The sequence below is a fragment of the Labeo rohita genome, chromosome 23, assembly GCF_022985175.1.
Source record: "Labeo rohita strain BAU-BD-2019 chromosome 23, IGBB_LRoh.1.0, whole genome shotgun sequence".
Classification (NCBI taxonomy): Eukaryota; Metazoa; Chordata; class Actinopteri; order Cypriniformes; family Cyprinidae; genus Labeo; species Labeo rohita.
The window spans coordinates 20019431-20046953 of NC_066891.1; the positions used below are offsets into that span (position 1 = coordinate 20019431).

The 27523-nt window shown below is 33.5% G+C and overlaps 2 protein-coding genes across 5 annotated transcripts; both read left to right on the top strand.

The window, feature by feature from the left end:
* The first annotated feature begins 9622 nt into the window (after positions 1–9622).
* lemd1 (LEM domain containing 1) lies at positions 9623–19451 on the top strand. Of its 4 annotated transcripts, XM_051096120.1 has the most exons (10): positions 9623–10180; positions 12995–13100; positions 13197–13352; positions 14025–14086; positions 16666–16734; positions 17003–17110; positions 17228–17323; positions 17401–17487; positions 18632–18696; positions 18819–19451. In XM_051096120.1, exons 1-10 carry the CDS (start codon positions 9989–9991, stop codon positions 19087–19089), a joined length of 1212 nt encoding a protein of 403 aa, XP_050952077.1. In that variant the 5' UTR covers positions 9623–9988; the 3' UTR covers positions 19090–19451. The 4 variants fall into 4 exon arrangements, with proteins under 4 accessions (XP_050952077.1, XP_050952075.1, XP_050952073.1 ...); XM_051096116.1 differs by lacking the exons at positions 16666–16734; positions 17003–17110 and having other exon boundaries at positions 9637–10180; positions 17225–17323; XM_051096117.1 differs by lacking the exons at positions 16666–16734; positions 17003–17110 and having other exon boundaries at positions 9638–10180.
* A 91-nt stretch (positions 19452–19542) lies between these two features.
* pm20d1.1 (peptidase M20 domain containing 1, tandem duplicate 1) lies at positions 19543–26414 on the top strand. The gene is made up of 13 exons (XM_051096115.1): positions 19543–20099; positions 21158–21244; positions 21348–21583; positions 21680–21766; positions 21848–21981; positions 22135–22254; positions 23851–23926; positions 24009–24070; positions 24156–24234; positions 24370–24441; positions 25215–25380; positions 25526–25625; positions 25700–26414. Exons 1-13 carry the CDS (start codon positions 19886–19888, stop codon positions 25806–25808), a joined length of 1542 nt encoding a protein of 513 aa, XP_050952072.1. The 5' UTR covers positions 19543–19885; the 3' UTR covers positions 25809–26414.
* The last annotated feature ends 1109 nt before the right edge of the window (positions 26415–27523 follow it).

Here is a 27523-nt window from a genome sequence, read left to right on the forward strand (position 1 = left end):
ATCCTTTATTATGTCTTTTTAATACATACACAAACAATGAGTGCGCTTTATGTTACATTAACAACTTCCATGTGACCGAGCTCTGTAATGTTTTTGTCTAATTAGCTTTCATGGGATGTGACTTCTATAGCGATTTGGCAGCGAGTCAGAGGTAACAGCCAATCAGCGAGATCGTAAGAGCCTCTAAACTGACTGTTTTGCTGTTTTGCACTGGCTTGGCATAATGATCATTAGTGCATGCGTCTGTTATAATGTGAGTAATTAGAGTTACATCTAATGCATAAACCTGAATCACTTCATTTAATTCTGTGTTGTCTCACAGGCCTGAGTAAGACACAAATCTTTCCTTTTTCCCTTTCCTGAGGCTGAATTATAACGCGTGCGAAACAAGCCTGTCAGATTACATTTATATTTATATTTCTGTCACACAAGTTTTACTCGACAACATTTTAATTGGCTAGGTTTGCTGCTTGATTAAAGCTGTCACCTACGAGATATAAAAACAGAGCCGTGGTACTGTGATTTACTGCAGTTGTTACTGTTGCCATTAGTTATTCTGTTTGAATTATAGTGTCCCTGAATAAGCATCAGAAAGGGGGCGACAGCCTTGACTGCCAAAGACTTAATGAGTTCACACATGCACATTGTTGCTCATATCAGGGAAGGTATGGAGCATCGATATTCAGAATATAAAAATCAACCCACCATCCTAATGACTGACAACTTTTTAGGTTTTCATTCAGCTTTAATAGCCTTGCTTCTGCTCTTGTTTCTTTCTTTTCTTGCATTTGAACTAAAAATATGAATATGATTCTTTTCAATGTGGAACAATGATATTTTAATATTATTTGCATACTGTTATAGTATTTATTTATTATTATTTTGAATTAGCTTTTATTGTAATATTTCCATCTTCACTTTTATTTAGTTTAAGTTTCAGTAATTTTACCACATGCATGTTAGCATTTTTATTAGTTTTTGGATTTAGATAGATAGATAGATAGATAGACAGATATTAATACTTTAAATGAACTTTTATTTTAGTATTTCTATTTTGATTTCTATTTTAGTTTAAGTTTCAGTAATTTTTTTACATTTTTATTAGTTTTTGGGTCCAGATAGATAGATAGATAGATAGATAGATAGATCGATCGATAGATAGATATTAATACTTTAAATGAACTTTTATTTTAGTATCTCTATTTTTATTTCTATTTTAGTTTAAGTTTCAGTAATTTTTTTACATTTTTATTAGTTTTTGGGTCCAGATAGATAGATAGATAGATAGATAGATAGATATAGATAGATATTAATACTTTAAATGAACTTTTATTTTAGTATTTCTATTTTTATTTCTATTTTAGTTTAAGTTTCAGTATTTTTTTTTACGTTTTTATTAGTTTTTGGGTCCAGATAGATAGATAGATAGATAGATAGATAGATAGATAGATAGATAGATATTAATACTTTAAATGAACTTTTATTTTAGTATTTCTATTTTTTATTTCTATTTTAGTTTAAGTTTCAGTAATGTTTTTACATTTTTATTAGTTTTTGGGTCCAGATAGATAGATAGATAGATAGATAGATAGATAGATAGATAGATAGATAGATAGATAGATATTAATACTTTAAATGAACTTTTATTTTAGTATTTCTATTTTTATTTCTATTTTAGTTTAAGTTTCAGTAATTTTTTTACATTTTTATTAGTTTTTGGGTCCAGATAGATAGATAGTTAGATAGATAGATAGATCGATAGATAGATCGATAGATAGATATTAATACTTTAAATGAACTTTTATTTTAGTATTTCTATTTTTATTTCTATTTTAGTTTAAGTTTCAGTATTTTTTTTTACGTTTTTATTAGTTTTTGGGTCCAGATAGATAGATAGATAGATAGATAGATCGATAGATAGATATTAATACTTTAAATGAACTTTTATTTTAGTATTTCTATTTTTATTTCTATTTTAGTTTAAGTTTCAGTATTTTTTTTTACGTTTTTATTAGTTTTTGGGTCCAGATAGATAGATAGATAGATAGATAGATAGATATTAATACTTTAAATGAACTTTTATTTTAGTATTTCTATTTTTATTTCTATTTTAGTTTAAGTTTCAGATTTTTTTTTTTAGATTAGTTTTTGGGTCCAGATAGATAGATAGATAGATAGATATTAATACTTTAAATGAACTTTTATTTTAGTATTTCTATTTTTATTTCTATTTTAGTTTTAGTTTCAGTAATTTTTTTTAATGTTTTTATTAGTTTTTGGGCCCAGATAGATAGATAGATAGATAGATAGATAGATAGATAGATATATTAATATTTTAAATGAACTTTTATTTTAGTATTTCTATTTAAGTTTTAGTAATTTTATTACATTTTTATGGGTTCAGATAGATAGAGATGGATAGATAGATATTTTAAATGAATTTTTATTTTAATATTTCCATTTTTATTTATTTTTATTTCTATTTTACTTTTAAGTTCTAGCATTTTTATTATGTTTTTATTAGGTTTTGGGTTCAGATAAATAGATAGATAGATTTTTTAAATTAACTTTTATTTTAATATTTCCATTTTTATTTCTATTTTAGTTTAAGTTTCAGTAATTTTATTATGTTTTTATTAGTTTTTGGGTTCAGATTGATAGATAGATAGATAGATATTTTAATTAACTTTTATTTTTATATTTCCATTTTTATTTCTATTTTAGTTTAAGTTTCAGTAATTTTATTATGTTTTTATTAGTTTTTGGGTTCAGATAGATAGATAGATAGATAGATAGATAGATAGATTACAATTTTAAATTAACCTTTATTTTAATATTTCCATTTTTTATTTCTATTTTTGTTTTAGTCATTTTATTATGTTTTAGTGCCTCAAATTAAACTTATTTTATTCCAGTTAGTTGCCAGGGTCACATTTTAAATAAATAATTTCATTAATATTTATATAACAAAATAATAATAATTTATATTTATTCAATAAAAAAATATATTTAGAAATTTAAATTTATTTAAGGTTTTTACGTTTTTCATGAAATATTTATGTTACTTTATTTTAGCTTTTAGCAAATAACAACAATTATTGTAATAGCTGTAATTTAAAAAAAAAATAACATTTTGAATTGGTTTACAGGTATTTTCACAGATATGTTAGCCTACCAGCATACAGTAAATACATTCATTCAAATGTCACTAAAAACTGCTGCTATTATGCAAATTTCCATCATTCTCCTGTGGGAAACTGCATGGCTGAGTTTACACATTCTCTCTTCACCCAATGTTATTAAACCTTATTTTTCTGCAAAAGCAATTTATAGCTCCATATAATACGCTGTTCGTAATACAAAGAAAATTAAGGCTTTTCTGCAGCTAAAATGTGCAATTGCTAGCCAATGTTCCTCCAATTATCAATCTGTTCTAGTCTATTTGGAGAGCCGTGTTCATCACATCCAGAGAGGGATTTCTATTCGACGTGTAAGGCTCAGATAATGAGGCAGGAAGATATGCAATGGCAGTATGTGAATATTGTTTGTGATGTGTTGTCATGACACACAGGTGTCTTTTTCCCATTCTGACCGCACTGTGTTGTCAGAATACATTAGGCTATGAATATAAATGTTAATCAAATATTAATCAGCTCTGATACACAGCGGAATTGATGACATGTGTAGACTCTCAGTCTATAATCAGCTCTTTGCCAGATATTTATGAGGATGAATGGGCAGAGACGACCAATGTATTCTTATTGCCAGGGAGAGAGAAGCAGAGAAAAAGACGCAACCATCAAAACTGACAATCTGCAGAGTATGAGACTAACAGAAAATAAGCAACTGTGTTATTCTGAACCAATAAATGCTGTGAAAATGATGCCAGCATCTTCAGTCTTTGCCAGAACTAACTTAATTGTCGCGGATATTGACAACCATGTTGATTTTCAGAGCCCTCAGCACGAATGCGAGCCTGGCATTCCCTTTATACAGCAGTTCAATAAACAATAAGAAAGTGTTAAATAACTTACATTCTTGACACAGTTTGGCTCCGCCAAAATACTTCCAAACAAAGCATCAATGTAGCGCGTTTTGCCAAAATCACACGGTAGTGAGGTTACTGAATGAATCAGAGTTTTTGAATCACGTGAGTAAATGATTCAATGACTCACTCATGATCATAAAAACACTTGTTTCGTTCCTGAATGAATTAAAAGAATCATTTGAGTGAATTATTCAGTGACTCACCATAAAGAGTCACTTGCTTCCTGAATGAATCAGTGTTTTGAACAAATTACCTGTGTGTAGTGGAAAGACTCACTTATAAGGAATCACTTGTTTGAACAAATGAGTTGAGGGAATCATTCTTATATTTAGTAACTTGTCGGCACCTACTGGCGTAATGATAAAAGGTGCAGAAAGGGTTACTGCAAAATTAAAACTATAGCACAGCCTACCCCTGCTAAAAACAAAACAAAACAAAACAAACAAACAAAAAAAATAATAATAAAAACAATACGCACCATCACAATTTTTTTAAATGGTTTTACTGGTTATAATGGGACAAGAGATTGGGTGAGATTTTTAAAGTTTTTTAAAGAAGTCTCTTCTGCCTACCAAGCCTGCATTTATTTGATCCAAAGTACAGCAAAAACATTACAATTGTGAAATATTTTTTACTATTTAAAATAACTGTTTTCTATTTCAGTATATTTTCAAATGTAATTTATTCCTGTGATCAAAGCTAATATTTCAGCATAATTACTTCAGTGTCTTCAGTGTCACATGATCCTTCAGAAATCATTGTAAAATGCTGATTTGCTGTTCAAAAAACATTTCTTCTTCTTCTTCTTCTTCTTCTTCTTATTATTATTATCAACAGTTGAGTACATTTTTTTTTCAGGATTCTTTGATGAATGGAAAGATCCAAAAATTAGCATTTATGTGAAATAAAAAGTACAATTCAAAAGCTTGGAGTCAGTATATTTTATTTTATTTTTAGAGGGGGGATTATAGAAATGAATACTTTTATTTAGCAGAGATGCTTTAAATTGATCAAAAGTGACGATAAAGACATTTGTCATGTTACAAAAGATTTTTATTTCAGATAAATGCTGTTCTTCTGAACTTTCTATTCATCAAAGAAACCTAAAAAAAATTTTACTCAGCTGTTTTCAACATAATAATAATAATAAAGGTGTTTTTTTAGCAGCAAATCAGAATATTAGAATGATTTGTGAAGGAAATGTGACTGGAGTAATGATGCTAAAAATTCAGCTTTGAAATCACAGGAATAAAATTACATTTAAACAATATTCAAATAGAAAACCCTTATTTTAAATAATAAAAATATTTCACATTTTTACTGTTTTGCTGTACTTTGGAACAATTAAATGCAGGCTAGGAGAGCAGAAGAGACATCTTTAAAAAAACATTAATTAAAAATCTTATGACTGGTTGCAAACGTCCCAAAACACACTTAAGAAAACCATTTTTAATAGTTAAAAGCTGATGATTTGTAATGTTTGTAATGTTATTTGTAGTGGAAACCATTCGCATTTCTATTGTTTCATTCAGCAGAGATGTTTATCCAATCATTTTAATTTATTTTTATGATAATTTAAAGCATAAATTCTAATATGAGGAGACATTAACAATACAAATAATTTTAGGATTCTCAAAACACCCATTTAGTTGTGTGAATAAATCACAGCACCGTGCACAGACTTCAAAACAAAAATCAGATTATAATGCGCCATTTTCATCAGACATTTCATTAGCGTCTGAACGGCAAGTTTGCTTAACTGTTTGTGCGTAGATTGTGTTCATTAATCAGATCTGCTGAACTCACTTGAGCTGTGATGTAAAAAAGTCTTTTGTCAGAGGCAGAAAGTCAGCTAGACTTCTGGAGTCTAATTGTAAATTGAATGTTTACATAATCCCCTCAGCATTCACCAGGGCCACTGTGGAAATCACAAAAGCCTTTTGATTAGTGCTGTACCTTTTTATTTCTTGGCATCGTTACAGCGTCTCATCAAAGACTGTTCGGAATGTTCTTGGAGACTGATGGACTAAAACGCATCTCGCTGCTGAAGTGTGATGAGGAACCCATAGAAGGCTTAGTGCAAGAAATAAGAAAGTAAACCCATACATAAATCAAGAGAAATCCCAGAATTGCCCCCAAGGAGAAACTTTAAAAAGAACAATGAGATACAAACATTTTAATCCTCCCAGGCCAGAAAAACAGAATAATAGTCTTTCTTTTGTTTAATTATTCATGATGATGTGAGGTTTTTTTTTTTTTTTTCTCTTTAATCTTCTCTGCAGACTGCAACTTGGCTCAAGTGGTTTAAACAGAATCTGTTTAGCTGTGAAAAAACACTCACGTAATAAAAGGACGCAAACACTGCAAATCTCACGGTGGGTTCACCTCAGCCTGATATACTCAAAACACTACTGTGCTTTATGGCTTTCTATTCCTATGTGATTTTTATATGGTGTCTCATGTAGGGTTCAAAGCCATTAGATACAGAGTGACTTATCAACAGTGGATACAATCAATCCAATATATATGCATTAGAAAATTTGCTACTGCACGTTTGTTGTAGGTCTGTTGAACTAACATGGGCTATAAAACGGAAGAGGAGAGCTGAGATGTTTCATCTACAAGAAATACACAGCAACACAATAATGCCTAAATAGATAGCAGTGTTATTGTTTAACCAAGTGTCAGTTTTGCATGTTAAACATGCAATTTGCTGCTCGAATCTCGGGCTGTCTGGGCGAGCGTTGGGGTGATGGTATATTCACATTTGCCCTCCCTTGCATCATGGTTTCCCGGGAGAAGAGATGCATTCATTTGAGAATGAAAGGAGAAAAAAATTAAACAAAAAAGATGAGAAAGAGAAACACAGAGAGACAGGGTTGGGGGAGGGACGTGGGTTATGCATGTTGATGAGCGAATGAATGCCACTAATCTGGGCAACAGGCAAAGCACTGCATTTCTAGAATAGAGAAACGGAGTGAATCAGAGTTCATCCACTAGGGATGCACCTTGGTGGTGAAATACACAGCATCTGTGCCTGCGCCTGCCAGTGACATGAGGGAGACAGAGCGCAGTTGTGATGCACGGCACGTTTACTGTTGGCAGATCCTTCTGGACTCTTGAAGCTTATTAAAGTGGCTTGTAGTACACGATAATCCTTTTGCTAGAAGCCCTACGGAGTAATGTATGAGGCAGATATAAGTCTGGTGAATAACCAAAATGCAGTGTATAGTCAGCATGGAATTGAAAACCTACTGTCTGTGAAGAATACGAAAATTATTTGTTTGTTGAGAGGCAGTTTTGAAGCAAGCCTTTGCCTTTTATCTGTAAAGTATGAAATATATTATTCAAAATTTTGCCTTGCCGTTAGGAGGAACTCTTGGGGAAACTGGTTATTGTGCTGTAGATTGCGTTTACATGATGTTATTATGAGTATCTCTGAAATACTTCATTCTTAGCAATGAATAATTTTGTATGACCGATAAACTGGATGTTTTTCCACTGCAACATACCAGATATCCTTTTCATATTTAAGTTGATGAAATGAAAACTGTGATAATTTTTTTTTTTTTTTCCCTACTATGACATATATTTAAGTGAAACTAATGAGCTAATGTAAGACATACACTACCGTTCAAAAGTTTGGGGTCAGTACATTTTTATTGTTTCTTTTTTTTTTTTAAGAAATTAATACTTTTATTCACCAAGGATGTATTAAGTTAATAATTAAAAGTTTATTAAAAGTTCATAATAAATAATTTACATTGTTATAAAATATTTATATTTTGAATAAACACTGTACTTTTTAAACTTGTTATTCATGAAAGAATCCTGAAAAAAAAAAAAAAAATCACAGGTTTCAAAAAATATTTGGCAGCACAACTGTTGATATTATCCAACATTGATCATTCTAATAATAAATCCGCATATTAGAATGATTTCTGAAGGATCATGTGACACTTAAGACTGGAGTAACAGCTGATAAAAATTCAGCTTTTCATCACAGGAATAAATTCTATTTTAAAGTATGTTAAAATAAAAAACATTATTTTATATTGTAAAAACATTTTGCAATATTACTGTTTTTTTTTCTATATTTTTAATCAAATAAATGCAGCCTTGATGAGCATAAGAGACTTCTTTAAAGACTATTACAAGTCTTACTGACCCCAAACTTTTGAACGGTAGTGTATGTAGGATTTTGTCTAATTTATTGATTTTTCATGATTGGATCATTTGTCATTTGATAATGGTGTGATGAAGTGATTTTTGCAAGCCATCCCAGAAGTTAGCATCACCCTCATTTTTGCAACAATGTTTTTTGAACAGCAAAACAGAATATTACAATGTTTTCTGAAGGATCATGTGACTGGAGTAATGATTATAAAAATTCAGCTTTGAAATCACAGGAATAAATTACATTTTAAACTATATTCAAATAGAAAACAGTTATTTTAAATAGTAAAAAAATCACATTTTTACAGTTTTTTGCTGTATTCTGGATCAAATAAATGCAGGTGAGCAGAAGAGACTTCTTAAAAAAAAATCTTAGCATTCAAAAACTTTTGACTGGTAGTGTATGTCCCAAAACACACTAAAGAAAACCACTTTTAATGGTTAAAAGTTGATGCTTTAGAACAGGTTGCAAGAGTGCAAATATATACACAACTTCTACAGACCTTTTTTTAAGACAAGTAAAAGCTTTAAAAAACAAGGGGGTATCACTGAAGCATTTTATGTCAAAGAAAATGGGGAAATATTGTGAGCTTGTGTAAACCAAAAACCTAATCAAAAAGTAAATAAATAAATAAAAAACACTGGCTTCAAGACGATGGAACCTGAAGTGCTAAAATGCTTGTTTCTGGGTTTTGGCTTACAAAAAATTATGTCCAAAATATTCCTGCAGCACTCTATGTTTAAAGATTATGAGTGCACATCAATAATAAACACTGCATTTTTTGATTTAAAAAAAAAAAAAATAAGAATGTCAGATTTGATTTCATATTGACTCAACACAAGCTTATTGGCTATGGAATTGATAATAGATTTATTTTCCCTGAACTTTAGTCTAATCTAAAATACAGTAATCTTACGCTAATCGAAAGTAAAAAAATACAATAAATGTATACCAAAAAAAAAAAAAAAATCAGTATTTTAATTCCATGTATTTATTTTTGGGTAAGTAGTCAAGTGAACAGAAGGATGATGTACAATCAGCAGGTCATTATCACGTTACAGATTTAAATCTATTTTATGATTAAAATACATAAACACTGACTATAAAATATATATTTTTGCAGCTCTCATTTTAATTGAAGAAATGGCGGGGAAACATCCAACCCGTGACGTTGCCATTAATCATCAGAGGACGTCACGTCAACGTGCGGACGTTGAAATATTATTCAGGTAACGTTAAATCTCTTTCATTAAGGCCTGTTTAAAGCACCATTTTGTACTTTGTCCGTAGTAAATCGCACAACTGCTTCTAACAAGGTGAGTTTGTAAGTTATTCAAACTTAATAGGCTTCATTAATTAATTCACACTTTAAAGAAGCCACTTGTTTGCACGCTAAAACATTACATGACCAAACAAACGTTAGATTTCCATTCAACACACTTGCGTTATTCACTTTAAATATGACTAAATATCCGTGTGTAACGGTTACCGTGACCTCTGTAGATTTAAATTTAGAAAGTCGCGTTTGTAGTATTTTTCACGACAAGTAAATGAATCAAAAGGCGTTTCTTAAACTGAAAGCATAGGGAGACCCTGTGAGCAGCTGTTGTTGGTGGTGACACGGCTGTTGGACACTCAAAACCTAGTGAGCTTCCTACTTCGACTGTTTACTGGAAAACAAAGTCGACGTTTTATTCATCGAGCATTGGAGATCATTTCCTCAGGGCCTGTGTTTTCAAATGCATTAGCTTTTCACACCTGACATGCCGGTGTTTGTGGAAGACCCCGTTCAGCTCTCCAAAGAGAGGCTGAAGTCGGAGCTCATAGCGCATAATGTGGACCTACCCCCACCGGAGAGCAAGAAACACGCTTATGTGGAGCTTTATCTCAAACATGTGAGGACGAACAGCACAGATTTCTCTAGTGATGAAGAGGAGGATCATCTCGATGGCAGCGTGAGTTAAAGAAAGACGCCGGTTTTGGAGCTGTAGAGGTCACGTTATTAATCTTCATTCCTGAAGACTGTCTTTCTGCCCTTGACGGTTTTTGTTTCACATCTTGAAGACAGATTTTTGAAGGATTCCCCAGAACTCTATCTCTCTATATATATACATACTCTCTATACATGTTCCATATCCACACGTGTCTGTCCAACAGTTTGACGCAAGGTGGCGTGATTGAAATAGATATGATTTGTGCTGTGAATATTCATACCCATATGTTCTTTGCTTTCAAGCTGTTGAGAGGTTTGTAGGTCATTGCCTGTCAGCTCCCAACTGCAGTGAAATACAGATAAAGCATGCATGCTTCTCAAAACATCAAAGACTCTTCTGTCAAAATGGGGAATTATTATTTTTTTCCCCCCTGAGAGTGAAACATGATTCCTTGTTGTAGAATAGGGCTCCAGCTGTCTCACACACACTGGCAGTGCGTAAGACTACTGCAGGTGTGTGTGTGGGTCAGGGGCCCCTGAAAGGGAGCTGGGGAATCTGGGTCAGAGCCATCTTAGACTTTGGTGTCAAATTCTCAGTTTATGATTAGAAGTCTTCAATGTGTGATGACCAACGCAACGTTGCCCTAGAAAGTAGCATGTCTTTGCCAGATTCATGAGTTGGCCGTTGCTTTTATATATAATATAAACCTAGCACTTTAAAATCTATTACTGGTGAAAATTTAGTTTCCAAGTACATTTTAGAAAGGGTAAGCAATTGTAGAAAAACCTTGAGAAGGTTTATTGCAACTGCATGTTTAAATTGATTAGGATATTGTAGATTGACAGTGCATGTGCACTGTATTTGCTATAGAAGATAAAAAAACAAGCTGTGACTATATCTAGTATTGATGATATATAAATATTAAAATCGTTTACATGAGTTAAAATAAAATATAAATATTAGATGAAAAAACATAAAAATGCATTAGAAAATGCGTTGAAGCACTAAAATAGTATTAAGTACTAAAACCTAAAAATTAAAAGGTAAACCGAAAATATAAAATACTAGATTATATAAACATTACTAAATATTATATATTTTATATATATAATTACTAAATGTAATATACATATACATGGCCATTCAAAAGTTTGGGATTTTTTTTTTTGTTTTTCTATTTAAAATCACTGTTTTGAACATGAGTATATTTTAAAATGTAATTTATTCCTATGATGTAATTCTGAATTTTCAGCATCATTACTCCAGTCTTCATTGTCACATGATCCTTCAGAAATCATTGTAATATGCTGATTTATTATCAGTGTTGAAAACAGTTGTGATGCTTAATTTATTTATTTTTTTAACCTCTAATATTTTTTTTTTCTGGATTCTTTGATGAATAAAACATTAAAAAAAAGCATTTATTTAAAATAGAAATATTTTTTAACAATATAAACTACAATTTACCATTTGTGGCCTATAAATAAATAAATAAATAAATAAATAAATAAATAAATAAATATTATATATTATGTATGTATGTATATGTAATTTTTTTTTATTATTATTATTCAAAATTAGTACTTTTATTCACCAAGGATATGTTAAATTGATAAAAAGTGATTGCAGAGACTTACATTGTTAGAAAAGATTTCTATTTTGAATAAATGCTGTTATTTCGAACTTTTTATTTATCAAATAATCTTAAAAAGTATCACAGGTTTCAAAAAAATATTAAACCGCACAACAGTTTTCAATATTGATACTAAAAGTAATAAATCAGCGTATTAGAATGATTTCTGAAAGATCATGTGACACTGAAGACTGGAGTAATGGTTAATGAAAATATATTTTTTATAATTTATTTATTTATTTATTTTTTGAAATATACAAGTAAATGCAGGCTTGATGAAAATAAGAGAATTCTTAAAAAAAAAAAAAAAAATAAACATTAAAAATCTTACTGATCCCAAACTTTTGAACTGTGGTTTATGTAAAATTAGTTTTTAAGTGTTTCTGTTTTATGTGACTCAGTTTTGCGTCAGTGTATGTAAATGTTCGGTTTAACTTGGCTAACAGTCGGCTCATTTAGGTTCATTAGCTTTAAGTAGCAATCTAGTTCATTCCAGTGAAATAAGCACAAAACTGCTGTCTAGCTCTTTTTCTGGAAAAATTATGGATATTATTGGTGGCTCAAGGCAGGATCAGCGAAGACTATTAGCAAATGAGACTATTAGGTTGTCTGCAGTTTGTTTTATAGTTGGAGTGGTCTGCCGCCTGAAAGTTTGAGGAACAAAATGCTAAAGGGATTTCTGACTAAATGCTATAATGGAACGGCTCAGATAATTTGCCATCTGTTCTGAGCCATTAGCACTGCTGTGTGTTTCTACATAATGCAAACCTCAAATATAAACATCATTCTTTTTCGTTTTTGTTCAGTTGTTCTGAACAAGAATCACTGTCTTTCTGTGCATGTTATTTTGTGTTTAATTGTGCAAAGCATTTTTGCTCAATTCTGCTAAAAAGTAAAGAAGTTTCCTCAGCCTGAGGTTGGTATGGGTTGCGAAACTGCAACAGCAGCTAATATTGGATGTGACCCCTTTTCACAACGTGTCAGTGCAAGATGCAAAGGCAAGAAAGCCTCAAAACAAGAGTCTATTGAGAATTACGTGAGCCGAGGTTCACCCTTTGGCAAGCTAGTGTCAGCGCATGTTTATTAGATTATGCTAAAATGTGCTGATTCCTCACTCCACCATGATGAATCGCTATAATTTCCCTGCCTCAACAGGATTTTTTTTATTAAATAGTTTGTTGTGTGTGTATTTCACCGTACAGGCCAAGAACGAAGAGGCTGCAGAAATGGTAGACCTGGGCTTACTGACTGATGATCAGCTAAAAGCCAAACTTCTCCAGTGCGGAGTTAAAGCCGGACCCATTGTAGGTTAGTCTGTTTGAATCACAGTCCTTTCCTTTCATAACTGAAAATGCAATAAATTCAGTATGTTTTATATAGCGCCTGTGTGTATGTTTTGAACAGCTTCCACTAGAGCTCTATATGAAAAGAAGCTGAAAAGGCTGCTGGATTCTTCAGCACAGGCATCACAGCACAGGGTTAACGGCACAAGGGATGCAGGCCACTACTCGGACAGCGAGGAAGAGAATGGGAGGGAGGAAGACGAGGACAAGGACTTAGGTAAAGAGCAGAATTGACTCTCGAATAGTTGAGTGACTAGATGATAACACATCCATGAATGATTAGGCTTGATTGGGTTCACCTGACCCCAATTAGAGATGTTTACAACCTCATAGGATGTGTTCTTGTTCAAAAGCAGTTGGATGGAGCACAATGGAAGGGCACAAAATGCAGTTTGCATATTAACTAAAGATGTGGCTCTAAAACTATATCTAAAAGCTGGATGTGTTCCGGACCATTGTGGCCCATCACTAAGTTATAGTCGTTTAATGTCTTATGTATTATTATGTATTGTATATGTATTGTTTCATATGAGGGCCATTCTACAGAATTAGTGCAAACTGCTGTCCTACAACCAAAAAACACATTTAAAATGCATTTAAGTATTCAAATCATAGATGTTTGCTAATATCTATTGGAATCAACGGTAATATTTTAAATTTCACCAAGAAAGCTTAAAAATATATATTATATTATATTATGTTATGTTATAGTATATTATATTTTAAGCTTAGCGATATTTAAAATATTCTCATATAATTTTATTATTATTTTTTCCCACCAAGACGTTTCGAACTCCGATTTTGAACCAATTCTGTAGAATGGCCCATAAAGGCTGTGTGCTTATTATTGTTCTTGCTGGTTATACATTAGTTTTACATGTTTATTTAGAGTCAGAGCAGCTCCGTTCTGAAATGGTGTCCCGGACAGAGACGAGCAATACAGCAAGCAGAGTAAGTGGCTTTACATGCACCTGAATTCATCCTTTGTTTCCCCCTGAGACTGAAACATGATTCATCCATTATCTCCACTGACTGTTCATGTGCTGCTATGAGTGTTTGCTGATCATTAACATGGACAGGAGATGTTGCATGAATCTTCTGTGTAAAGAGGTCAAACAACCAGCTGTCTGTCGGTTTTGTTGTGTAACGCCATAAATTATGTATGTGAGATGGACATTTTTGATGTTTCATAGAAGCACTTGATGGTAACTCAAGCAGATTTGGTGGGGAGATGAGTTTAAAGCTGAAGTGTGTAATATCAGTGCCTCTAGCATCACAAAATGCTGTGATAAATAATGACAAACAAGATAATCCTGCCCTAAAGAACCAATGCTACCGTGTTGGCCTGCTCAAAATACATTAGGGTACTTGCGGGTTCCAAATCTTAAAGGGATAGTCCATCAAAAGATAACAATTCTGTCATTAAATACTTACCCTCATGTCATTCCAAAGCAGTAAGATCTTCATTCATCTTCTGAACACAAAAGGATATTTTTGATGAAATCCGAGCGCTTTCTGACCCTGCATAGACAGCAACACAACTGACACATTCAAGACCCAGAAAGGTAGTAAGGATATTGTTAAAATAGTCCATGTGACATCAGTGGTTCAACCGTAATGTTATGAAGCTACGAGAACACTATAATCTCTTAATTATTTGTTTTGAGTTTGTGACCCTGGACTACAAAACCAGTCTTAAGTAGCATGGGTATAGTTGTAGTAATAGCCAAAAATACATTGTATGTGTTAATTTATTTTTCTTTTATGCCAAAAATCATTAAGATATTAAGAAAAGATCATGAAGATATTTTGTAAATTTCCTATTGTAAATGTATCAAAACTTAATTTGTGATTAGTAATATGCATTGCTAAGAACTTCATTTGGACAACTTTAAAGGCAGTTTTCTAAATATTTTAATTTTTTTGGTCCTTTGTCCTCAGATTAGAGCTGTAATCGGGCCTTACAAGTTTGCCCGACAAGTACATTTTGATTGGCAGCTTTTTAAAAGCCCGAACCCGTTTACAGCCCGACATTATTGAAATGTGCGCAAGCACACAGCTCTTTTTGCCTTTTGTCAAGAATGAGTAATTTATACATGTTTTAACATAATTTATTCATGACTAACTTAGGCTACAGGCCACTTGGAAGTTGGAACAAAGAAATAAAATAAGTCCTCTATAACATCGTAACATCTCGGCACTCTAAATAGGCCTAGGCATACACTTAGCCTATAAATAGGCCAACGCGCCAATAAAAATTAAATTAAGATAAATTCTAAATTAAGATGAGCATTTGGCAATAACGAAATTAACATAAAGGCTCCGCCGGATTTGCTTCGCCACTTCTCTCCACAATCCAGCCTCAACATGACTGTGAATAGCAGCTGAAATTTAATAAAAGAATAATGCCAACATTAGCCTATATACTCTGTCTACATTATGCATTTAAGACTCAATTAATATTTAGTTATAATTTGAAAAATGTTTACTCACCAAGATTAGGCTACATGTTTTTGTTTTTGTTACTGAATCCACTGTAGATGGCTTCAGCATGGTCCTGCGCTCACCGATGATGCGTCCAGCAGCACTACTGGCTTATTATTCTCATAATGCACATGGTCAAAACATTTCCACACCTCAGATTTTGCTTTAGTTGCTGGTGCAACCAAAACGTAATCGCCAGAGGCGAGCCTTCTTTTCACCTCCTCAGCATCCGTTTTCGCATCTTTCGCATCTTTCTCGGAGCGCAAGCCCAAGCCTGTGTAAAATGATATAAATTAAGCCCGAACCTGACCGAACCTGTTGGGTCCCATCCCCAAAGATCTTCAGCTCTACCTCAGATTCCAGATTTCAAATAGTTGTATCTCAGCCAAATATTGTCTTATCCTAACAAACAAATACAACAATGGAAACCTTATTTATTCAGCTTTCATGTGATGTAAAATCTCAAAATGTAAAAAATTTGACCGGTTTTGTGGTTCAAGGTCGCATATCAGTTGGCCCATGGGCATACAGTATTATTTTTATTTGTGCACATCTTAAAAGAGACTTAAAGCTTTAATTTTGATTTGACAAACCCTGCAGAAACCCTTTGATCAAACTGAGCAGAGATTCAGTTGGTGCTAAGGAGAAAAGGCACATATTGGTGTTTTTTGTAATTATTGTTAAAGCAGATTTAGCTACATTTTTAAACCATTTAAACGATTTCCGCTTTAAAGCTATTTTGTATGGGCTTTATTAAATTTCTGGAGCTTGCATGTAACCTAATTGCACCCACACACCAAAGAGAGACAGAATTGCGTTTAGCACTGTAGAGCCTCATTGTTTCATCCTACAGAAACAACCTACTAGTTACTGTTTCTGCTTATTAAGCTGGGCAGGAGAAAGTATTAAACACATAAAAACTGACATTGCAGCATTTATGTCTCAATGTGGTTATTAGTAGTGTGTACAATGGTACCACTCTGTGGTTAAAGTCAGTATGGCATTCAATTGCGATGTATGTCATACTGCAATTTCCGCATCCACAGACAGGGACGTTCAGTCAGAGCAGAGATTTTTACCCACGCTGCTTTGTGCCCTCAGCTGGATTCGTAAATGTACAGTATGAACGTTTCTTTTGGGCACAGATTTGAAGGGATGCTTTTCTGCAGGGGAAAAAAGAGATCAGCAGCACTGTAATTTTTGTTTTCTTCCACAGATTTTGTGGTGTGAAAGATTTGGAAAAATTGCACCTTGCACTTTTTGGCTTTTAGAAAATGTTGGATTGCATTACACTGAAGGATTGTGGGTTTTCAGCGCTGAATCTGATTGACACTTCCAGATATTTCTTTTCACTTTTGCTTATTCAGTTTGGTTCTCTTGCAGGGAACGATTCAGCACAAGTCTTCAGATATCACTCAGAATGGGCCTTTGAGTCAAAGCGGGTCCCCGTACAGATCCTTCAGCATTACTGAGATGGTGGAAGAGGGGAGTGTGTGTGTTTAAACTGAGAATCTCACTGATTCTCAGTGTCAGTGGTTTCATTTTGTTCTGTCGTTACGTGAGTCTTGGGGGTTTATTTTTGCTGTGCGATTGTTTTTATGTCAGCAGATTGAGAACAGATTCAGTCCTCAGTCAAAACAAACAGAGATTGAGTGGCGATCTGGTCAGAGAAGCGAGCAGACGGTGGACAGCAGGGTCCTGCGGGTTTGTGGCTACTGATAATACATTTGCTTTAACAGCATCACTCAACAAATCTAACAAAGCTGTGGTTTTCTCATCAGGACTTCATGAGACTGGATAAAGACACCATGACCGGCAGATCTCTTTGTTTAACATCTCCATCATCCCATCAGAAACTAACTGTCACAGTAACTGCTTTTTTTCCCACCCTGAGCCTTCATTTTCTCTCCTCAGGGTCTCTTGTCCTCACTCTTTCGGTGAATGATTAATTCAGCAGACATACTGCATTGCCAGACATCTAATGGGCTTTCACACTCTCTGTGTCCTTTGGGAAATCCCTTTGAATTCTCTTTAGTTTCTTCCTTTTCTCTCTTTATTGCACTGACTTTCCAGATCTGAGAGCTGTAACCTCTGTGAAATGTACAAAGGAAAAAAGCCGGAGAAATGCATCTTTTTCATTTTTAGAGAGATGATCTATTTTTATTCTGCTTTTCCTGAATTTAAAGGTAGAAAGGTAGTGTAAAGTGTAATCACAGCATTGATGTTTGGTTGGTCAGACAGAGAAAAGAGCTCATGGGTTCTATCAAAGGCTTGGCTTTCTTGTTTCTGACTCATGTGTCTTAGATCTTAATGCGGTGCGCATGAATGCCCCTCACATGATGCTTAAGCTCTGTACAGCTGAGCTGCACTGTTACACTCTTTATCTTGGTCTGCGATAAAAGGAGGTCCATATTAAAATCCAGAAGCAGTAGGAAAAAAAAATGCTTAAATGTACCAATCGTTACTATTACCTTGACCTTTACCTTTTTTTTTTTTTTTTTTCTTTCTCTTGACGCAAATGGGCTAAAATATTATTCAGCAAGGGTGCATTAAATTAAAAATAGAAGTGACAGTAAAGACATTTATGTAAGATTTCTATTAAAAATAAATGCTGTTCTTTTTAACTTTATACTAATCAAAATTCACAGTTTAAATATTGTTTATTAATGTTTCTTGAGCAGCAAATCAGCATATTAGAATGATTTGTGAAGGATCATTTGATGCGGAAAATGTAGTTTTGCCATCACAGGAATAAATTACATTTTAAAATATATTAATATAAAAACAGTTCTTTTAAATTAATATTTCACTAGAATTACTCTTGCACTCTGGTTTGTGTTTTCTACATGACTTACAAATCTGTCACATTCATGAGTCTGGGTTGGTATTCCTCTTCCTTTTCACTCCATCCTGCCTCATATTTTGTGTTTTTTGTGATGTCTGTTTCACTTTAAATTCTCTTCCTCCTTTATTTGTAAACTAAACTTTTGTTGTTGTTTTTCTGGCCAATAGGAACCTGTGACGGATGTTCTTTCAGAGATGTTTCCTGACAATGCCAGAACCCCAACTGGAATCTAGTGAGTATCATCTGGTGATACTTTTCTCATAATCTTGCATTGTTTGTAAACTTTTGATTTGCATGCCTACATTTCAATCGACCATTTTAGGTTTGTTCTAAGGTTTTTTGTTCTGCCTGCAGTGCTACAAAGCGACGGCCTATAAAGGGAGCCGCAGGCCGCCCCGTGCAATTCAAATACCCTGAAATGCCGCTACTGAGTCCCACTACACTGGAGAGGCAGGAGATTCAGCAGCGTCTGGTGCCTCTATGGGTTCAGATCGTGGTCTTCCTTCTGGTCGTCTGCGTGCTGTACCTCATCTACTTATCTATGGAAGAGCCGCTCTCCAATCCTTTCACTGCTCTGCTCGAAGGTCTGCAAGAAGCTGCGCTCATATCCAGCTCGGAGGACTAATTTGCTACTGACACGACAGGTGATGCCAAAGGTGGTTAATTCAGATTTACCTCAGGCTCTAATCAGCCAAGTGTCCTTCAGATGATTATCTTTTTAAACTGGTGACCATGTGGGATGTTACAGTTGAATTGATGAGACCTGTAGTTGGCAAATCTTGTGCATGGTGTGTTCTCTCTAATTGATCTTTTACCATAGATGTGTATTTTATACAGTTTGTGTTGAAATCACACAGAAAACAATCACATTCTTCTCTTACAGTCTTATACAGCTGGACTAATGACTCATATATGATATGATCAGTTTTTAATGTGTACTTTTTGTTTGTTTGTTTTATTTGTGAGTAAATAAATTTGTTCTCCTAAGATTGTTCTCTGTGTGTTAATACAGATACACCTGCATTTTAATTTCCAGACAAGTTAAATGAGTTAAATTTGAAATTCAGCTGCTTTTTTTTTCTCTGACATATGATATTACAAATATTTGGGCAGTGAAATGGTTAATGAAGGCAGTTATTTGGTGAACTGCAGCTCAGCATTCTGCAGATAATTTCACATTACTCATTTATTCAGTACGTAACAATCAATTATATTGTTTGGTATCTCTGCTGCTGATTATTCAAACTGATTACTCTGTTGCTGATTACTCAACAGGTGATTAAAAACATTTCAGTTGCTCTTTACGTTTGTGATTGGCTCTATACACACCAGCCCAAGCACCTTATGTTGCATCAGCAGTCAATAAAAAATGTGAACCCTGATCATGCAGGTGATTGTCATTCCACTTGAGCTTCAGCAAGATGAAGACCAAAATCACTAAGAAGATAATTTTGAAGTTTTCTGGAATATTGCTGCTAATCCTTGTACTTTCAGTTTTAATTTTATTTGCAGTTGTGATTGGTAAGACATACACATTTAAAGTCAACACAGAACTGGGACAATGGGAAAATACAACAACTATTTATCCCAGTTTAAGTCCAGAACAGAAAAAGCAGCTGCTTGAAAATTTTAAAGGTAAGAAAAGCCCAATTATATCAAAATTATACTTGTTTAGGAATGCTTTATTAGTAAGATTTGTTATGTGTGTGTGTGTTTTATTTATTTTTCTTAGTTTCTTATGCTAATCAAGGCTGCATTTATTTAATCATAAATGCAGAAAAAAACAGTAATATTGTGAAATATGATTTAAATGTGAAATAACTATTTTCTATGTGACTATGCAAAGCTGAATTTTCAGCATCATTACTCCAGTCTTCAGTGTCACATGACCCTTCAGAAATTATTCTGATATGCTGATTTATTATCAATGTTGGAAACAGTTGTGCTGCTTAATATTTTGGAACTGGTGATACTTTTTTCCAAGATTATTTAATTATTTAATTATTTATATATATATATATATATATATATATATATATATATATATATATATATATATATATATATATATATATATATATATATATATAATTTATTTATTTTTTTTGGTCAGTAAATGTGTATATATATATTTGAAAGAAATACTTAATACTTATATTCACCAAGGATGTGTTAAATTGATAAAAAGTGATAGCAAAGACTTATATTGTTAAAAAAGATTTCTATTTTGAATAAATTATGTTCTTTTTAATATTTTATTCATCAAAGAATCCTGAAAAAAGAATCACAGGTTTCAAAAAGTGTCAAGGTTAATACTGTTTCCAACATTGATGATAAAAGTAATAAATTGGCATATTAGAATGATTTCTGAAGGATCATGTGACAGTGAAGACTGAATAACAGCTGATAAAAATTCAGCTTTGCATCACAGAAATAAATTATACATTTTAAAATGTTAAAATAGAAAACCATTATTTTAAACTGTAGCTTTTTACACTAAATGGGCTTTTAGTTGCTAAAAACGTATGAACTGTACCAGTAGAAAAGGTTTTTCAGCAAAGTTTTGATCATGTTGATAATGTAGAGCCATTAGAAATTTGTGTATGAAATATGATACAGTAGGCTATATAAAGTTAAGTACTGTTTTTCATTGTTGTTTTGTCTATGAAGATAAATTTAAATTTTTCCCACAGTGGCAGTTCAGATTCCCACAGTGTCGTTTTCAGAGTCAGAACAGAACATAAGTGCCCTACAAGAGTTTAACCTGCTACTAGAGAGGGGTGAGAAACTGATTTATGGATTATTTTTGCATGCTTTACTAGTAAAATATAGTGTTGTAAAAGATTAATAAAGGTTAAGAATGATTTTTTTTTTCCTTCTCAGTCTTTCCAAAGATCTTCTCATCCAGCTTGGTCCAACATGAGATGGTGGGAACCTACAGCCACCTGTTCACCATACCAGGAAGCGAGCCTGATCTGGAGCCGTACATGCTGCTGGCACACATGGATGTAGTGCCGGCCGATGAGGCGGATGGATGGGACGCTCCTCCTTTCTCTGCTAAAGAGATCGATGGTTTTGTTTATGGACGAGGAACCATTGACAATAAACAGTCTGTGATGGTACAGTGAATCAGCACTGCATTGTTTTTCACTGAAACAATCGCTCATCTGTTCAGTCCAACCTGATGATAACTGTAATGATGTGTATTTTGAAAGGGTATCCTTCAAGCATTGGAATACCTGCTGGAACGAGACTACACCCCTCGGAGAACCTTCTACATTGGTTTGGGTCACGACGAGGAGGTCAGTCAATGCTAAACATAGTTTATGTGCTAAAATCGCAGAAGAAAGCTTGTGTTAATGTAGTTTATTTGGTTTTATCAGATCCATGGTGCAGAAGGTGCTATGAATATCGTGAAGCTTCTGAAGAGTCGTGGGGTGAATCTTCTGTATGTTTTAGATGAAGGACTCACGGTTGTGGATGGTGTGGTAGATGGCCTGACAGTACCTGCTGCCCTGTAAGACTGTCATTTTACTGCATTAATATCAGAATCAGAATTGGCTTTATTCGCCAGGTGTGCGCAAACACACAAGGAATTTGTTGTTTTTATTTAATATCATCATTTTGATATGGAATTAGTGTGTTATTTATGCTTTGTGTGTTTTTGTAGAATTGGTGTAACTGAGAAAGGTCAGGTCACAGTAAAGCTGAGTGTCAGCACTCCTCCAGGACATTCATCCATGCCGCCCAAAGAAAGCACCATTGGCATCTTGGCTTCAGCTGTTGCAAGGCAAGAGAATTTTTTTACTGTAATATGAAAACTGTGAACATGTTGATCTTTTTTAAAATATTTTTTACATATTTGCACCTCTGATGGGTCCATTTATAGTTGGCATGATTTTGCATTTTGTAAAAAAACAAAGACAGAATGGAATAAACCCAATACAAAAGCCGTTATCAATGTCCACCTGGCTGGCACATTTACATGTAAAAATACAAAAATAAAATAAAAAATCTTACTCTTAAAACGATATTGTACTGTATTCTAGCATGTTATAAAGTAAAATACCATTCTTTGGATTTATTATGATGTTCTACTCATTTAGTTATATGTAGATTTTTGTGACGATATGATTTTTTTATAATTAAGATAAATATTCTAGTCGGCGCCGAAAGCAGCGCGCCAACATACAGTGCCGTTGCGCTACGGGCGTCACGAGTTCGAATCCTGACTTATGGACCTTTCCTGATCCGGCATCCCTCTCTATCCCATTTCACTTCCAACTCTGATATGTCCTATCATAATAAAGGCAAAATATGAATTTCATATTCATAAATGCAGATTTACAATTAAAAAGGTCTTATTTAATGAAGCCAGGCTCTCAAAATAAACAAGCTAATTTTACTTAAGAAATATTTAACTTTTAAGAAATATTTGTGCGCTTTATTAAGTGTTGATTTGAGTTATGTATTTTAAAGGGACAGTTCACTTAAAAATGAAAAGTACCCCATGATTTACTCACTCTCAGGCGATCCTAGGTGTGTATGACTGACTTCTTTCAGATGAATACAGTCAGGGTTATATTAAAAAAATGTCCTGGCTCTTCCAAGCTTTATAATGGCAGTGAATGGGTGCTAAGATTTTGAAGCCCATTAAATGAATCCATCCATCATAAAAAGTACTCCACATAGCTCCAGGGGGTTAATAAAGGCTGTCTGAACTGAATCGACGCATTTGTGTAAGAAAAATATCCATATTAAAACTTATAAATTCTGGTAGTTTGAATATGCTAGTCTTGCAAGAACCAAGTTTTGTTTACAGCAAAGGAAAACTAGTCTCCTTTTGGCTTATATCGAAATCCTCTCATGTTTTTCCTTACAAATCCTTGTTTTGTAGTTCTAATTCGACCAGTGTTTGGTTTTGCTCACTCCACTGAGCTTCCTTATTTGTCACTTTATCGCCTGGAGCTTATGTGTCTGTCCTACGTCATCCACTGAAACGCCACTCTCTCGTGAACATGCATACGACAGATATTTTTTCTTACACAAATGCACTGATTCCCTTCAGAAGGCCGTTATTAACCCCTTGGAGCCATGTGGAGTACTTTTTTTGATGGATGGACACTTTTTCGTACTTCAAAATCTCAACACCTATTCACTGCCATTATAAGGCTTGGAAGAGCCAAGACATATTTTAAAACGATTCTGATTATATGCGTCTGAAAGAAGAAAGTCTTATACACCTAGGACTGCTTGATAATGAGTAAATAATTGGGTAACTGTAAAATGATTTGTTTGTTCAGCAAACAAATAAATAAGTAAGTAAGTACATATATCCATAAAATAATTAAGTAATTCTTTGTGTTTTGGTTAAAACATTTCTCAGGTTGGAGAAGAACCGGATGCCCAATCTTTTTGGTCAGGGTCCAGAGCGTGCAACTTTTGAACATCTGGCACATAAGGTAATAAAACAAACATAGTTTTAAACACTTTTGACATTCCTACAATAATAAATTGCTTTATACTTTCTCTTTTGTCTTCTAGTTTAGCTGGCCATACAGAATGGTCATGTCCAATCTGTGGCTCTTCTCTTCGCTGCTCAGCAGGTAGGCCACGTTTTTTTGCTCACTACAATAACTAACTAACAGAGTACATGCTCTGATCTGTGGTGCTTTCAAATCACATTTGCAGTGTTTTGGAAGGACAGCCTGATACAAATGCATTTGTGAGGACAACAACTGCTGTCACAATGTTTAACTCGGGAGTTAAGGTGGGTTGTCATTCACGTCACTTATTTTTTGTTTATACATATATTCAAATAAATCCAACCGTTTCGCTCTCTCTCTCTCTCTCTTTTTCCATCTCTCTCTCTCTCTCTGTCTCTGTCTCTCTCTCTCTCTGACAGATTAACGTAATGCCAGCATATGCCGAGGCCTTTGCCAATTTCCGCATTCACTCGTCCCAGACACTGCAAGAGGTGAGAAGTCAGCATTAGCACATTTAATTACTTCACACTTTTAACAAGATTTGAATTTCCATAAGGAAACACCAGTTCTTGGAAGACAAAAGGGAAGTTTTAGTGCAACCCTTAGTTAAACCTACATCTGATACAAAACCTATACAGATAGACATTGATAGCATACAAAGTAAATGTGTAAACAGTGTCAATTAAAGACAGAAAAGACCAGATTAGTATTCATAGTGGTCTTTGTTTATCAATTTACCTTCACTAAGTATATCATAGCAGGTTTTAAAGTAAAACACCATCAAAATATCTATTTTGCCATTCCACAGATTAATTTACATTGCAGTGCAATGTACAGACTTTCTGTGAGAATATGATTTTTCTGTAAGCATCCATTTTCTGATGAAGCCAGGCTCCCAGCTGATAAAATAAAATAAAATAAAATGTTATACTTTTTGTTATATGTATTATTAACTGCCCCTAGCAATTATTTTCTTCGTTTATTGTTTTCATTATTTTAAATAGTTTAATATCAGTCTTATTAAAGTTTGTTTTTGTTTAATTTTTAAAATGTTATAGTATTGATGTTTATTAATAAATAAATGCATACATGTAGGAAAGAACACCAGTCAAAATTATGCAAATATTATGTTAATATGATGATGTTGTTGGTCACATTTTGAATAAGTACTTTTATACGAGTGGTAGATTTTCAAATTTTAATATAATTCTTAAAGTTTACTAAAACCAAAAGTGAATTGATTGATTCCTTATTTCCTTTCTAGGTTCTAAAGCTGATTGAATCCACCATATCTGATGAGCGTGTGAAGGTGGAGTTTGTCGATGGATTCGACCCGCTGCCCGTCAGCTCGTATGAGGAAGATACATTTGGGTACCAGATCATAAAGAAAACAGTGCATGACATTTTTCCTCAGGTCACTGTATCTCCTGGTAAGGCTTGCAGCATTGTGTCATTAAGTACTGCATGTTTGCTCGCACTGTCAAGAGCTCAAGGGTTTTAAGTGGCCCTTACATACATCATTGACTCACAAAGAGCTTCTTCCACTCAAACCAGCTTTACGATTTCCTCTCACAGGTGTCTGCATTGGCAACACTGACAGCCGTCATTACACAGAACTGTCTTCGGATATTTATCGCTTTGCCCCTTCATGGTACAAACCCGGTGATTCTGACAGGTATGAGAGAGAAACGACAAACTGCCTCATGTATTGTAAAAGAACTATATTAAATTGCTTATACTTCCCTTTAGATTCCATGGTGTGAATGAGAGAATTGCCATCCAGAACTACGAAGAGATTGTGCTGTTCTACTTTCAGCTCATGCAGAACAGTGACATCAGAAATGTGCCGGCACCTTGAACCTAAAATAAACGGATGTCATGCTGTGGAATTCTGTGGTAGTAATAAGCTTTGTTCTGATGTGACTAAATGAACTTCAATTCAAAGTTTGGAGGATATAAGATTATTGATCAAAAGTGACAGTAAAGATATTTATAATGGTACCGTTTCATGGTTTTCATAAACATTTTAAGCAGCACATCTGATTTCAACATTATTATAAAGGAATGTTTCCCAAACTAAATTACTGTATATATTTCCTTAAGTTCCTTTTTGAATGATGGTGTAAAATTAAATGGATAATAAAAAAAAATCTTGATTATTAATTATTTAATTATCCTTAGATTGTTTTCCTTGGGTGAGTAAATATTTTACTACAGTATATTAAAACACAAATCACAAGATTACTCATGCCATACCAATAAGAAAATAACAGATAAGATAGGAGATAAGTAATATTTCATGCCTTTCATATTTGTCTTCATGCAAAACCAGTGATTGCAATTATTTTTCAAGCTGTTTTAGCTTTAAAAGTTCAAAAAGGTAATATATGCATTTTCTGGTTGTGCAAAATACTTCTTTCAATATTTCAGTTATTGCATACGCTAAAAAAAACAATTTGAGTCAACTTAAAATAAATTGTTACCTGGCTGCCTTAATTTTAAGTTCAGTCAACTCAAAAAAAAAAAGTGTAGTTAACTTGAAATGTTAAGTTGTACTAAGTGACAACTTAGATGTTTGAGTTGATTCAACTTAAAATTTTAAAGCAGCTAGTAACTGTAACAAGCCCAGCTTTTAAGTTTAACAAACCAAATGTTTTGTTTGGTCAACTCAAATATTTAAGTTGTCACTTAGTACAACTTAACATTTCAAGTTGATTAAACTTATTTGTGTTTTTTTGTTTTTTGTTGTTTTTTTTGGTGGTTGTTTTTTTACAGTGTAGTCTCATTATTTAGAGGGGGTGAGGGGGGAGAGGACATCAGGTCAGCTGGGTTTGTACATGTTTATCTACACAGGCCACTGCTCCTCTTCACTGAATAGAAGATCTTAGGTCGCAGTTATTGCATTATGTAATTTTTCTACTTTTTTTTTATTTTATGTTTTTTTTTAGCCAAAACATGTTAATGTAAATAACGTTACTTTTTTTACTTCATGTTTGTTCTGATCCCTTGATGTCACAAGTTTTTTCTAAAAATAACTGTTGTTCTTTCCCACGCATTTTGTTGATCGTGTGAGGTTGCACCAGAACAATTGCACAACATTTTTTTTTTTGGCTGCATGTCGGAGTTTATATTTTTGACTTTGCTCTGTTAACCTGTCAATGATTATTAATTCAAGCGTTACATAAAAAGGAGCAGTATCCAAACGTTTATGGATCTGGCTGAGAGAATGGTTACCCTACCGAACTAGCCTGCAAAGTCACTGAGTTACAGGGAGCAGATAAAGACTCCTTTAAAACAACAGCCGTCATGTAGTTATAACATCTGTTACGTATTTTACCTTTGTCTCATTGCTCTCCTTGATGTCAAACTTGTCAATAATTTACTTGGTTGCGTCGAAAGTAACCTTGAAAGAAAGAGCAGACCTGAAAAAAAAAATATTGTAAATAATTCTGAAATGTTTACTACAACATTACTGCATATTAAACAGGCACTGGTTTAAAGTAGTAGCCTATGCAGTGCAATTGCTTCAATATTATACTATAATTTAATTACGTGAGTTTGAATAATGTGCTG